The sequence below is a fragment of the Canis lupus genome, chromosome 3 (assembly GCF_048164855.1).
Source record: "Canis lupus baileyi chromosome 3, mCanLup2.hap1, whole genome shotgun sequence".
Taxonomy (NCBI): Eukaryota; Metazoa; Chordata; class Mammalia; order Carnivora; family Canidae; genus Canis; species Canis lupus.
Genome location: NC_132840.1, coordinates 33,812,179 through 33,826,405, shown reverse-complemented (window position 1 = coordinate 33,826,405; position 14,227 = coordinate 33,812,179). Strand labels below are relative to the sequence as shown.

The following is a 14,227-nucleotide window of genomic DNA, read 5'->3' as shown; positions in this document are numbered from 1 at the left end:
CCGTTGGCTTGGTTGTTGCTCACAGGCCTTTCCACTGTTCAGAGTCAGGAAATACATGTATTGTGTGCTTGATTTGTTTTCTTTAAAGGAAATCCATTGTGAGTTCATACTCATACTTTCTATTCTTGTTTACCACTGCAGATTTTTTTCAGAATTGCTTTTATCTTCTATCTGTATCTCCTTTCTCACCTACAGAGGATCTCACTTTTCAACAGTACCAGCACTGATAGACTTGGACTATCACATAAGTACTTAATTGTTTTATCCAGGAACTCACCACAGTCCAATAATCACAGTGACAGCATTCCCATTAATTACTGGAAATATTGCTTTAAAACCTTTTAAGGTTTTTAAGTTCTGGAATTCCCTTCCTTGGTTGGTCTACTTTGAAGCCCACTATTTAGTCTTGAGGACCCACTTCAGATACCCTGTCCTTGAGGAAGTTTGGATGGCTTACTACTCTGTGCTCTCCTACAGCTCTTTGTGTGTTCCTCCATAAGGGCATACATAATAAAAGGGTTCTTTTATTAACTGTGACATAGACTAAGAATTCCTTGAGAGTGGTAGTTTATTTACCAGTATAACCATAGCATCCAGCAGGCATCTGGGGGAAAGCTTGATTTTGCACAAGTGACAGTTGATACACGTGTCACATACACATATGTTTAGTTTGTTTGCCAGGTTACTTGGGCACTTTTCATTTGTTCATTGATTGAGAGCCCACCCTTTGCTACTGTCTGCTGGGTGATTGGGGTGAACAATGGAGATAAGTCCTTACCTTCCCTGATTTTACACCCCAATTTTCTATCGCAGGCATCAGACAGACTAGAAGGCCCTACTGAATTCAAGAGAGAATCCTAACTTTGGGAACTTTGGATTAGAACACCCCAAAGAGGCTTGGGTGAGGGGCTGCCACCACGAAGGGGCACAGGGCAGGCTGTTGCCGCAGTGGGGCCAGGTAGGGAGCCAGGAGTGGCCAGGAATTGGGTCCTAGGTGGGGAAAAGGCTAGAGAGCTCTCCCTGGCTGATAGTGGCATTATGGACCGAGTCTGGCACAAAGGGCCATCTCTTCTTACTTGCCACCCTCTGGCCTGAGTCCCAGGAAGCCCCAGTCTCTGTCTTCCATGCTACCTACTAATCATTGGCAGCAGGGCAAGTGCATTTTCTGTCTTCAAATGCTCCTCTGGTCTTGACATTAATTTGGAACAAACAGAGAGATGAGAGAAAAGAGCATGTTTATGAAAATGAACTCTTTAGTGTCTGCCCTGTGGGCTTGTTTGTCCCTACCTTTATTTAGCATTTCAGAAACCTGAGCTAATGTTTACCAGAAGGCCAGTCAGGACTTTAAGTTCTTCCAGCCCAGCAAATCACAGTGTTCGCCCTTCTCCAACCACTTTTCACAGATACATTACTGACATAATTTCCCTTTTCTAGAGCCGGGTATAGGCAGATGCCCCTGCATTAGCCCCACCTTCCGACTTGTGATGTATCTCCTGATGGTTTCTAAGGCAGCCTGGTACATTCTCTTAGGGTGAAGGCCATTTATTAGGAAATGGCCTCTCTGCACATTTCTTAAAACCCGACCTGGATTTCACTGTATCTCTAGCCTCTCTTTCCAAATTCCCATCTATTGCAAATTCCCAACTAGGTGTACCAACAGATGACTCAAATTTATTATCTTCAAAACTAAACTCATCTCACCCACAACCAGGCCCTCCTTATATTTTCCTGTCTCAGTGAGTGGCACTACCATCCACACTGCTCCTGACTTTAGATCACGTTTAATTCTTTATTATCCTGTCTCACAGTACCTTACAATTGTAGGTACGTAAGTAATATGTTATGTGTTTGTTTACCATGTAGTTTCCACTGCCACACGGTAAGTTTCTTGAGAGTTGGGACCATGTGTGCCTTATTCATCACTTACCCAGCACCTGACACATCTGACACATGAGTCCTTAATCAGTATTTGTTGGATTACTTAAAAAATCTATCCAGTCACCCAAGCTAGAAACCTCATCATCAATGTAGAATCCTCCCTCTTACCTTCCACATATTATCTATCAGCACGATTTGTCTTTTCTACTGAAATATTTCTCAGATGTGTCCTATCAGTACTATGCCCGGTATTCAGGGTCCAATCATCTTACATTTGGACTGTGATAGTAACTTGATGGGTTTCTCTCTTTTCTTTTCCTTCTTCCAGTCCATCCTATGTGTAGCCAAAGTGGTTTTTGAAAAATTACAAAACTGTATCACTCCTCTACTTAAAAACTTTCTTTTCTTTTTTGACTCCTGATTGTCTAAAAGATAAAATCTAAACTCCCGGGATTGCCAGGATCTTTCCTAATCTGTTTGTCCTGCCTCATATGCTGCCATTGTCCCCTGCATAACCTCATGTTTCAACAACCACCAAGAGCTCTCCTGTTCTCAAATCTTTTTATGTCCCTCCATATTTACTTTATTCCTCCTCTAGCACCTAACACAGCTGTCACAGAGAAGAGAGAGAAAGAAGGATGGGTGAAGGTAGCTCTGGGATCTGGCAGAGAAAAATCAGTGGGTTTCCAAAGAAATAGAGGAAAATTTTTAAATATGTCATCTCCCCTCTAATAATAAGTCTTCTTGAGAGCTCATAAATCAGGGCTCAAGGCTGTCTGGTATTGAAGCTATACAAATACCCTGTCCTACAGTTTAGCTCCTTTCTGAGTTGGGGAGTCTTTTTCCTAAAGTTATTCTTTTTGTTTTTCAGTTCTCTTTTCTATTTTTTGGAGTGTGGTTCTTTCGGCCATGGCATCTACTGCAGGAAAGCAGAATGACCAAGCCAGCAGGAAAACTGATGGGATGGCACCACCCTCTGGCATCTAAAAGGGGCCACACTGAAGTCTAATCACCTAATTTAACAAACAATAATCAAATGTTATTCAGTACATGTGTCTTTCAGCTCTTCTTTCTCACCTGTCAGTTATCATCAGAACTATATACACTGATTTGGAACAAAATACAAGGGAACGCGGTAGTTGTGCCTTCCATTTGCCTCTCGCTGTCATATGACATGCTTCATGTTAGGTCTGCCCTTACTTACTGTGTGAGTGGATCCATCCTAACTTGGGAGGACTTTCTTTTGAATTGTGTACAGATGTTCCTCTAGGATGGTCCTCTTCTCTCCAAATGCTTGCCATCCTACAGTGGCCAAAATGTATGGACTTTGGTTTGAATTCATTGGGAGCCTGAAAATTTGTCTTTGGTGACTTGACACTGGGCAACCGAACCTAATTATTGCAAAATAAATACCTCATAGAATGTCTGTCTGCATTTCTTCCTTGATGTTTTATCTTTAGTATGCTAGAAGCTGTTGTGAATCTTGATTTATTTAATATGCTAATTGTCGGGGTTGGGGGTTAAATGGACATTGGAGGTTTTCCTCCTATAAGTATGGAACAGAGGGTTGGAAGAACATGATCACTTACAACATATTTTGACACACAGATTTTAGAAAAAAATTTAGGGCACTTTGAGTACCTCTTCAAAGTGACATGATTCCTGGCTAGAGTGTACTGAAGGGAGAAACCAGTGACACCTCAAAAATTCTTTGTTATACTTTTTATTCAAAATATAGGGATCCCTGGGTGGCGCAGCGGTTTAGCGCCTGCCTTTGGCCCAGGGTACGATCCTGGAGGCCCGGGATCGAGTCCCATGTCGGGCTCCCGGTGCATGGAGCCTGCTTCTCCCTCTGCCTGTCTCTCTGCCTCTCTCTCTCTCTCTCTGTGACTATCATAAATAAATACAAATTAAAAAAAAATACATATCATCTGGGAGGCTGGGCTTCTGGCAATTCAGGATTGCTGATTCCCTACTGTTTCTGTTGTCCTCTTCAGGACAAGAATTTCCAGTGTATTTCTGAGATAGCTCCAAAGACACATTTGGACTTAAAAGGCTGATCACACAAAAAAAGGAAGATGTGCACAAATTCAAGCTACCATGAGCTTAAGGTCATATTGGCAAACTTCCCATCAAATGCAGGATATCCTCCCTCCTATTAATTTATGTAAAAAATAGAGGTTGTGCACCTACTAAGTGCTCATCACTGTTCTAGGTGTTGAGGCTGGAGCAGTGAACAGAATGGATACAGTCCCTGATGACCTGGATCCCACAGTCACATGATCAATCTCCAAGGCCGTTAACTCCTCCTGGAACAACAATTTGTGTGTGTGCCTCTGCAATTTTCACTGCTTGGTCTGAGCTCTACCCCTGGGCCTCTCAGATCTAGTCTGAGCTCTCTTCCCCTTGTTGACTTCAGATGTTCAAAAACAGCTCTTCTGTGCCCCCTGAGTCTTCTCCAGTTAAATGTTTCTTTTGCCTTCAAGGACTCTTCAGAGAACTTGGTGTCTGTACCTTCTAGTCACCCTCTGTGCTGGTACCCTGGTGCTCTTTCATTAATACTTAATTCCTGCTGCTCAAGGCAGTGATTCTTACACATGTGGATCCCATCAATTCCCTGTATAGGCTGTCTGCTACCTCCCCTTCTTTTACCAAAAGTGGCAGGATTTTTCTCCAATAAAGAAGAGAAGTATATTGTGAAATTATATATATATCATTGGCCTCTGCCACAGTTTCTGACAGAGCTGCTAAGACGCTTATTATTTCCTGTGTAATACTGACAGAGCTCCCAAATCTCTTGGAATTTCCTAGGTAGTGGAGTATTTTTATTTATTTATTTATTTTTCTAATGAGGTGACTCTTGTGGGGCTCTGGATGGGGCTGGTCACCAGGAAGACCACATCATGATTAGAAGGTTGGAACTTTCTGCCCCACTCTCCATTCTCTGGAAAGAGGTGAGGGGCTGGAAATAGAGGTAATAATCAGTCATGCTGATGTGATGAAGCCTCCATAAAAATCCCAAGAGAATGGGGTTTAGAGGGCAGCCTGGGTGGCTCAGCAGTTTAGCACTGCCTTCAGCCCTGGGTGTGATCCTGGAGACCTGGGATCGAGTCCCACGTCGGGCTCCCTGCATGGAGCCTGCTTCTCCCTCTGCCTGTGTCTCTGCCTCTCTCTCTCTCTGTGTCTCTCATGAGTAAATAAATAAAATCTTAAAAAAAAAAAAAAGAATGGGGTTTAGAGAGCTTCCAGGTTGGTGAATATATCCACTTGCCAGGAGGGTGGTATACCCCCAACTCCAAGAGCGACAGAAGCTCCTGCACTGGGACCCTTCCAGACCTCATCTATGTATCTCTCCAACTGGCTGTTCATTTATATCCGTTAAAACATCCTTTGTAATAAATCAGCAAAAGTGAGTTTTCCTGGATTCTGTGAGCAGATTATGAAACCCAGGAAGGGAGCTGTGGGAACCTCCAATTTGTATTTAAGTGGGACAGAAATCATGGGTAACTACTTGCAATTGACATCTGAAGTGGGAGGCTGTGTGATTACCCTTTGGGTTCTGCACTACCTCCAGGCAGTTAGCGTCTAGGTGTGGAAGAACCACATATCGTGGCACAGAAGTGTAAGTGTTAAAGTGAAGGAAAGCAGTGAGTTTTCCCCAAGTACGTATAAATATCCACATTTGAAAGGGAATTTAGTTACTACTGAGCACTTGTAAGTGTGGTGTAACTAGCAAAGTTTTAAAAAAAAATGTTAGGGGATCCCTGGGTGGCTCAGTGGATTGGCACCTGCCTTTGGCCCGGGATCGAGTCCCGAGTCAGGCTCCCTGCATGGAGCCTGCTTCTCCCTCTGCCTGTGTCTCTGTCTCTGTCTCTGTCTCTCTCTGTTTCTCATGAATAAACAAAATAAAATCTTAAGAAAAAAATAAAAATAAATGTTTAGAGATTCTTTAATACAGAGGTCAGGATTTAACTTTTAGTAAGGATTTTAAACACAACCAGCACCATAAATTAGCACCATTATTTTATAAAAAGACAGGACACTATAATGTCAAGTAATCTCGAAGAACATAATGTCAGTACTAAAAACTTGAATAAGTTTAGCTTTTTGAAAAGCTGATTACCTTGTTCATTTTCTTCCTCACCTACCAAATATCAGTGAAAATTTCATGAACTGACCAGCATGAACCCACTGCCTTTTAGGAGCCCCTGCTCTTGGAACCCCTGTGAAGTACTTATGAATTGTATTCAACTGTAAAAGAACCCTAAAAAGCAATAGCGTAATCAAATTAGCAGTTTTACTTGTGCTTCTATCTTATTGATAAGAACTGTATCACATGCTCATCCCTAACTGCAAGAGAGGCTCGGAAATGCTCTTTGGCTGGGAACACGGCCACCATGAATGAAACCAGAATAGATAGATAACTATTTTAGATAGATAATTATTACATCTTGGAACCTCTGCTTTTAGAAAAGTTAATGGATGGTGGTTTTTCCATTGTCAGTTTGATTTCACCGGTTGGCATCATGTAAAGATTTAAGGGGTGCCTGGGTGGCTCAGTCATTTAAGCATCTGATTCTTGATCTTAGGGACATGAGTTCAAGCCCCTCATTGGGCTCCACAGTGGGCATGGAGCCTACTTTAAAAAAGAAAAAGATTTAAGAGAAAATAATTCTGGGAATATGGCAATGGCATTTTTGAATCTCCCCAAATTCCTCCATAAATACAGAGCATTTGGGGGACGCCTGGGTGGCTCAGTGGTCAAGCATCTGCCTTTGGCTCAGGGTGTGATTCCTGGGATTGAGTCCCACATTGGTCTCCCTTTGGGGAGCCTGCTTCTACCCTAGCCTGTGTCTCTGCCTCTCTCTCGGTGTCTCTCATGAATAAATAAATAAAATCTTAAACACACACACACACACACACACCAAAACCAGAGCATCTGGGATAGCAAAGCCAAAAACCTACGGAAAATATCTATAACAATACTGGGTGACAAGATATCACCACAAACCCCAAAATTCAAGCATGTGGAACCACTAGGCATTCAAAGACTTGCATGGTATCAGCATTTTTTTTGTGGAAAGAAGCAGAGGGAAGCAGCAGCTGGGTGTCTGAGAAATCTAAAAATAAGAGAACCTCAAAATAGCCAAGAGGTACTCCCTGGAAAGTACAGTGGACCAATAGGAGAACAACAGCCAGATTTGGGGGCAGTTTGGCACCACCCACTTTGCAGTTGATGAGTGCAAGGGGTCCAAAGTAAGGTCTGAAGAAGTTGGAGCAGCCCAGGTCCTGTGAATTCTCAAAACCAGCCAAAAGTATCTTTCCAGGACACTAGAGTAGAAACTGCAGGGAATAGAATACAGATAGAGTAGGGCAGGGATATTTGGGGCAAAGAAAAGGCAAGTCAGATGAAGGTGGGGGAAGGGCACAGAGCCAGGAGATCTCAGAAAGTTTGAAGCCATATTTTTGGACACTTCATGAAAACAGAAAAAGAAGCTGTAGAGTCTTGAATTTAGTAAAGCTGTCCTAACTTGCCCCTCCTTCCTAAATATGCAGGAAAACTAATTTCATATAAAAATGAGTAACAGAAAGGACTGCAATCAAATCTCATAATGAAGCTATTATAAGAAAAATGAAAACACGGATAATAGTATCCCTAATGATATGAAAACATTTCAGAAAGACATGCCCACAAAATCAGATGAAAATTATAATATTTCAAAATAAGCTAAAGTAAATTAAGGAAATAATACAAGTTCCTGCTCCAAAGCAATGGTGTAGTTCTAACGGTATAGGTGCTCCCCTCAGCAGCTCCACATGTGTGTGCTCGTGGACTCTAATGTAGAGGGAGTAGTGCCTTCATGATACTTGGATAATAACTCCCTTCTCCCTTTTGCTACTAAAACCTTATTCTTTCTCCCCTATGCTCTTTCAGCCCTTTGAATACGTTTGTTATCAATTCCCTGCATCCAGTCCCTTTGACTAAGATAACAAAGTCTGTTGTCCTGAATAGACACTTTCTGATGCAGTTACTTCCATTCATTCTTCTATTCATTTAACAAATATTTATTGACTACCTCCTAATGTTACAGCATTTGGAAAACAATGATAACCAAGTTAGACAAAGTCTCTGCCCATGCAAAGCTTATGTGCTAGTGAGAACTCAGACAATAAATAAGTAGTTGCACACCATGACTTCAGTTGTGATAAGTGCTCTAAAAATAAATGTGGCGTAGAGAATAAATAATTGTCTCTCTTGTGTAAATGAAGTCAGGAGGTAAGGGCAGGTAGCCTAGGATTGTTATGGTTGCTCCGAGTAATCAAGTTTACTTTGGGCTTAGTACTTGATTTTGCCTGGAGTGTGACAATCCAAATTCCATGCAGCTGGATGCAGGAAGAGATTAAGAAGGGGCAAAGAACTGGCTAGCTCTCTTTTAAGAGGAGTTTCTGGGAAGCTACCACGCACTGGTTAGCTGGATTACAGTTTATTGGCCTGAACTCCTCAGTCACCTGGCTCCACCTAGTGGCAAAGGACACTAGGAAATGTAGCCACATGCCCAGTTAAAACTTGGGGGATTTAATTTCTAAGAAGTAGGGGGAGAACAGATATGCTGGGAAAGACAACTAGCACAGTGTGAACAAGATACTAAAGGGACTAAACAAAGTAATCTGATTGCAAGCAACCTGGGGTGTGTTTCAGGACACTCATTTAAAATGATGCTTTATCATCTTTCTCCATCACCAGATAGGTTTCTTCTTGGCAGAGACTTGACCTACCTTTGTATTCCCAGTTTGTTCTGCAGTGCTTCAGACATGATTGGTATTAACATGTTTTTTGGAAATGAATATAATCTTAAAACGACTCAGGAAACCATTATTAGCAAACATTATTAGCAAACAGTACGTGTGACCTCGATTTCTCTCACTAGACTGAGTTTCTCCAGAGTCCGTAAAATCACTAAACCATTTCTAGAGTCCTGAATGTTGACTGTGGTATGTAATTGGGTATTAAAAGGTGTTAGCAGTATGCCTCCAGGGATCTAACTGAGGGCTAATGCAATCAGAGAAGACTTAATTAAGTGGGACTTGAGTTGGTAAAACCCTTTTTCCTTACTGGCAGGAAATTAATGATAATCAATATTTGTATAGCATTTTATCATATCTTCATAACATCACTGGATGTCACCTTTATTTTTATCTTTATTTTATCGGTGAAGAAATGGAAGCCCCGAGAGGGTCAAGTCATTCCATTTAGCAAGTGACAGAGCTGGAACTAGAAACCAGATCTTAGAAAATCAAATTCACCGTTAGAGAGATTTTTTCTTTTTTTTTCCATTTCGGTAATATCAGTGAGTACATCTGTGGAGAGGCACGCAACATTCTTTGATTTCACTTTCAGGCAGTCCGTATAGACAATCGGGAGAAATAAGGGCCAACCACTTTGCCAGGTCAAACTGGGACCATCAAGCTACACGGTTACTCTTACCGGCTTCATAAAAGACTACGATTCCCAGCATGCCACAAGGTACCTCCGGGAAAACTTCCACTCCCGGCATGCTGTACTTTGGAACTCTGAGTCCCAGAATGCAACGCTCCCCTTGCGCCCAGAGCGCCATCGAGACTACAGTTCCCAGCGTGCAGCGCCGCCCCCAGTTTCTGGCGCCCCGCTGGACCCTGCTTCGGAGAGACCTTTTGGACTCCAGAGGGCGGGTCCTGAAGCCCCAGCCCCGTTTGGGAGACGTGTCCGCGGGCAGTTTGGGCGCGTTGGGCCTCTCCAGACGAGGCCTCGAAGGGACGGGTCGGGGCCCGGCCCGGGCTCCCCTCAGGCAGCGTCTGAGGCAGCCCCAACAGGGTCCTCCGGGGGCCTCGCTCCCTTTGAACTGCGGTGGCGGGCGGGCGCGCGGCCTCCCGCAGCCCCGAGAGCCGGGGTCGCCATCACCATGGCCACGGCTGCGAGTCGGCCCTGCGCCGGCGGGTCGCGGGACATCCTGTGGCGCGTGAGTGCTGCGCGCCGTGTAGCGCGCGCTCGCCCGCTGCTGGGGTCGCGCTGGGCGGGCGCTGAGCGCGCGTGCGCGCTGGGCGGGGGAGGGGCCGGCTCCGGGGCGGCGTGGGGGGCGCGTGGGGGGCGCGTGGGGAGGGGGCGCCGGCCGGGACTGCTGGCGGCCATGTGCGGGGGCGTCCCGAGCGGACTCCGGGGCGGGAGGGCGGGAGGGCGGCCCGGGGCCTGGGCAGTGGAGGCCGCTCGGAGGGACGGGGATGCCGTCGCGGGGGCTGGAGCCGGGGTGGGCGAGGGTTTCGCGCAGGGGGCGTGCCCGGTAAGAAGCGGGAGAGGACGGCGGGGTGGCCCAGCGGAGGCCGTGCGCCCGCTGACGTCTCGGGGGTCTTCCTGCCTTGCCTGTTGTTTACCAGTCCCTGCGGTCCTGTAGATGGACTTCGGGACACAGGACGGGCGTCCTTTTTTCTTTTCCCCTTCCCACCTCCCCGCCGCCCTTGGGACGCTGACTGTGAACGTTGTCTTGGGGCCGCCGTGGTGGGCTGCCGCCTGATGGTCGTGCGGGCCTCGTCCCCACCGGTCCACCTTCCTCGTCAGCACCTGGCCGGCCCGAGAGCGTTTCGCCTTGCAGAATCCGCCAGTCCCGTGTCCCGCCACGCTTCAGAGCCCCCAAGTATCTCTTCTTGTATCCGCCTACTCCGCAGTGCATCTCGCGTCTCCTGAGGGCCCGACGCTGATGCACGCGCGAGTCCAAGGCAGGGACTGCGAACGCGAGGACGGTGTACGGACCTTCCCCGTAAAATGTGTACAGCCCCCACGTATTGACGTCTCGGTCACGCCTAAAGGGGCAAGCGTGGAGATGCTGTCGAATACAGTGGTGCGACTCAGTAAGACAAGTATTCTCCTCCCTCAAAGTGGGATATATCTTTTTAAGATTTCATTTCTTTATTCATGAGAGAGAGAGAGGGGCAGAGACACGGGCAGAGGGAGAAGCAGGCTCCATGCAGGGAGCCCGACGCGGGACTCGATCCCGGGTCTCCAGGGTCACGCCCTGGGCTGAAGGGAGACGCTAAACCGCTGAGCCACCCGGGCTGCTCCAAAGTGGGATCTTTAATGGGGCATCTGACTCTGGACTAGATGCGAGCATCAGTTCATTGGTAGGATGAGATTCGGTAGTTGTTTGCCGTGTTGTTGATAGGAGTAAACATTGCGGTTTATATATAGCTGCATGTGCTACGATCTGGCGTAAATACTGGTGATTAACGTCCCATATGAAAAGATAGGATTTGCATAACTGAAATAACTAAAGTAGTTTGACTTCATGGTTGAGGGATTTTGTTTGTTTAATTATAGGTTTTGGGCTGGAGGATAGTTGCAAGTATTGTCTGGTCAGTGCTGCTTCTACCCATCTGCACCACAGTATTTATAATCTTCAGCAGCATTGATTTATTTCATCCTATTCAGTGGCTGTCTGGTAAGTGATACTCAGTTTGGGGAAATCAAATTTACAGGAACTGCTTCTCTCTCTCTCTCTCTTTTTTTTTTTAAAGATTTCTTTATTTATTCATGATAGACACAGATAGAGAGAGGCAGAGACACAGGCAGAGAGAGAAGCAGGCTCCATGCAGGGAGCCTGATGCAGGACTCGATCTTAGATCCCGGGATCACGACCTAAGCTGAAGGCAGGTGCCCAACCACCCAGCCACCCAGGCGTCCCTACGGGACCTGCTTCTCAACATAAAAGTTGCATCATGTTTCAGTTTGTTTTTGTTTTATTCAGTGCCTCTGTTGATTGACACGGCAAAACATGCACCTTGAGGTAATCTTAAGGCATTCCCTTCATAAATCACCTTTTCACTATATAATTATAAGAATAAACTGTCAGAGATCACTTGAACAAAAAAGATTAGAAGACCTCATAAATAAAAACTTAATTTTTGTGTTTGTCTTTTTGACTGCTTTTTTTGACATTTTCTTTTTAAGGACCAGAACTGTTCCCTTTATCTCTTTATTTTATTTTAATTTATTTTAGACTTTATTTATTTATTCATGACAGAGAGAGAGAGAGGCAGAAACACAGGCAGAGGGAAGCAGGCTTCATGCAGGGAGCCTGACGTGAGACTCCATCCCAGGTCTCCAGGATCATCCTGGGCCAAAGGCGGCGCCAAACCGCTGGACCTCCGGGGCTGCCCCCCTTTATCTATTTTAAAACTTGGAATTTATATCCTTAAAAAACCTGTCTAAAATTAAGCCTACTTCATTTCTATATTGTGGTTAATAAAAAAAAAATGAGAGAAAAGGAGAAAGGAGCTAAAGACTAAAAAACATAGAGGAAAAGACAAAGACTGATGTGAGGAAAAGATTGGTACAGACTAAATGTTTCTTAAAATCCATGGAGACAAAATTACTAAATTAAGCTATGATCTTGTTAATTAATAATAACCTCCAATTATTGCCATGTACTGTGTGCCACGTACTGTACTAAGCATCTTAAGCATATTGTTATCCTTCTTACAACCCTATATAATAAAAGGGTATTATCCCCGCCTTATAAATGAGGAGGCTGAGACTCAGGTTATAGAAGTCTGCAGAGACACACAGTCCGGGAGGAGTAACTGAACCAGAATTTGAACATTGGTCTTTGACTTTAAAGCCAGTGTTTTTCCTCTGTGCCACACTAGCATTAGAAAGAAGTGTTGCCAGAGTAGGTTTTGAGCTTTTGAAGTTTTGCCTAAGGCTAAGAATCACAAATACTTGAAATTCTTTTAATTTTCCTTTCCACTACAATAAACAAATTTCTTTTGCTTTGGGAAGCGGAAAGTGTGTTGTTAATTTAAATTTCAGAAGAAAGTGCTAATTTTTAAGGAGTTAGCAGCTTTGCCTTGTGACCTTCGGAGATACTGTTGCTAAAGAATTAGAGTCCCGCTAAGTTTCTCATTGAAACATCTCAATCACTTCTTATGGTAGGTCCTACAAGGCAGATAAAATTAAGCCGTAAGCCAGCAGGGGGATGGCAGGTGTTTCTGTAACCACCTTCCCTAAGCCTGGATCACTCATTGATCTTGGTGGTCTGGTCACAACCTTGGAATATTCAGTACTGAAATCTAAAACCATTACCAATTGTTCAGAATTGGCATTTAAGAAAAAACTTTCTGCCATTTTGTGGGCCAGGGTTTTTTAATCCTAATAATACTTTCTCTCCAGATGGGATTTGATTTATGCCATTTTTCTCATCAAATGTTACTCATCTCCTTCAACTTTTGCTTCACAAAGTCTTTTGAGATAAATTGTATTCTTCTCTTATTTCCTGTCTCATGAATCATTTCTTTCATTCTTTTAGTTCAGTATAACATTGGGGTTTAATTGTGAATCCTTAATAAATATTCTTTATTAATTTTGGCCAGTAAATGATAGTCTTAAAAATTATTGGTTTCATTATTAAGTTTTAGTCTATTCAGTAAAATGTATTTCCTTGTTGTTTTTATTTCTCTTATTTATGTTTTTTAGGCATAACATATATATGTATTTTAAACTGGGCCAGATTTTTGAAATGGAATATTACTTGTTGAACTACTCTAAAATGTGAATATGTTAGTATTTTATAAGGATTATCATGATTTTTTGTTTTTTAATTCAGCATTTAAGTGATTTATGGCTTATGCTATTTCCAGAAATGTTACTCTTTTAGCTGTAGGAGCTAATTGCATTTATTAAGAAGAGATCTGAAAAATACTATTTATATTGTAAAAAAGAGGCCTTGTTGATATTTTACTAAATGCGGTACTTCTCTGTTTCACATGAGGAAAGACATTTGCATATGGTAGTATTTTGTCTGATGTTAACATCTGGGTCATCTAAAAGAAGTTCTGGTGTAATTTTAAAGGACCCAGAGTTTGGTCCAAATAATCACACCGTAGTTCTTGAGTTGATGTCCTGTAGGACCTGTCACAGTGTATGAGTAAAGTCTTGAAGAAAAGATGGCTTTTAAAATGAAAGTTACAAAAAATAAAATAAATAAAATAAAATAAAAATAAAAAATAAAATGAAAGTTACAGTTGTGGTTCAAACCCTTTTTCTTTTTTTTTTCTTAAACCCTTTTTCTATTACCATTTACTGATCATAACTACATGAGTGAATGAACTTACTAATTCATCTCTCTTGTTTTTTAGATTCTTTCAATGATCTATATAGTTCCTATGTAATCTTTTACCTCCTGCTGCTGTCAGTGGTAGTAGTAATAATAAGTATTTTTAATGTGGAGTTCTATGCAGGTGAGTTTTCAAATGTTAATCATCTTAAAAATATGTGAATTTATATTCTTAATGGCAGACTCAATGCATTTTGTATGTGGGTGTA

At 43.3% G+C, this 14,227-nt stretch overlaps 2 protein-coding genes across 4 annotated transcripts in view; both read left to right on the top strand.

The window, feature by feature from the left end:
* The window catches only part of YIPF1 (Yip1 domain family member 1), a 36,975-nt gene extending 33,671 nt beyond the window's left edge, over positions 1–3,304 (top strand). For all 3 annotated transcript variants that reach the window (XM_072820299.1, XM_072820298.1, XM_072820297.1), the window contains one exon: positions 2,750–3,304. The gene's annotated coding sequence lies outside the window, so the exon portion shown is untranslated. The remainder of the gene's footprint in view (positions 1–2,749) is intronic.
* A 6,227-nt stretch (positions 3,305–9,531) lies between these two features.
* Positions 9,532–14,227, top strand: part of NDC1 (NDC1 transmembrane nucleoporin) — a 47,011-nt gene continuing 42,315 nt past the window's right edge. Inside the window, exons 1-3 of the mRNA XM_072820296.1 lie at positions 9,532–9,875; positions 11,225–11,345; positions 14,041–14,142. Coding sequence (XP_072676397.1) covers positions 9,819–9,875; positions 11,225–11,345; positions 14,041–14,142 — 280 coding nt within the window. The 5' untranslated portion in view covers positions 9,532–9,818. The remainder of the gene's footprint in view (positions 9,876–11,224; positions 11,346–14,040; positions 14,143–14,227) is intronic.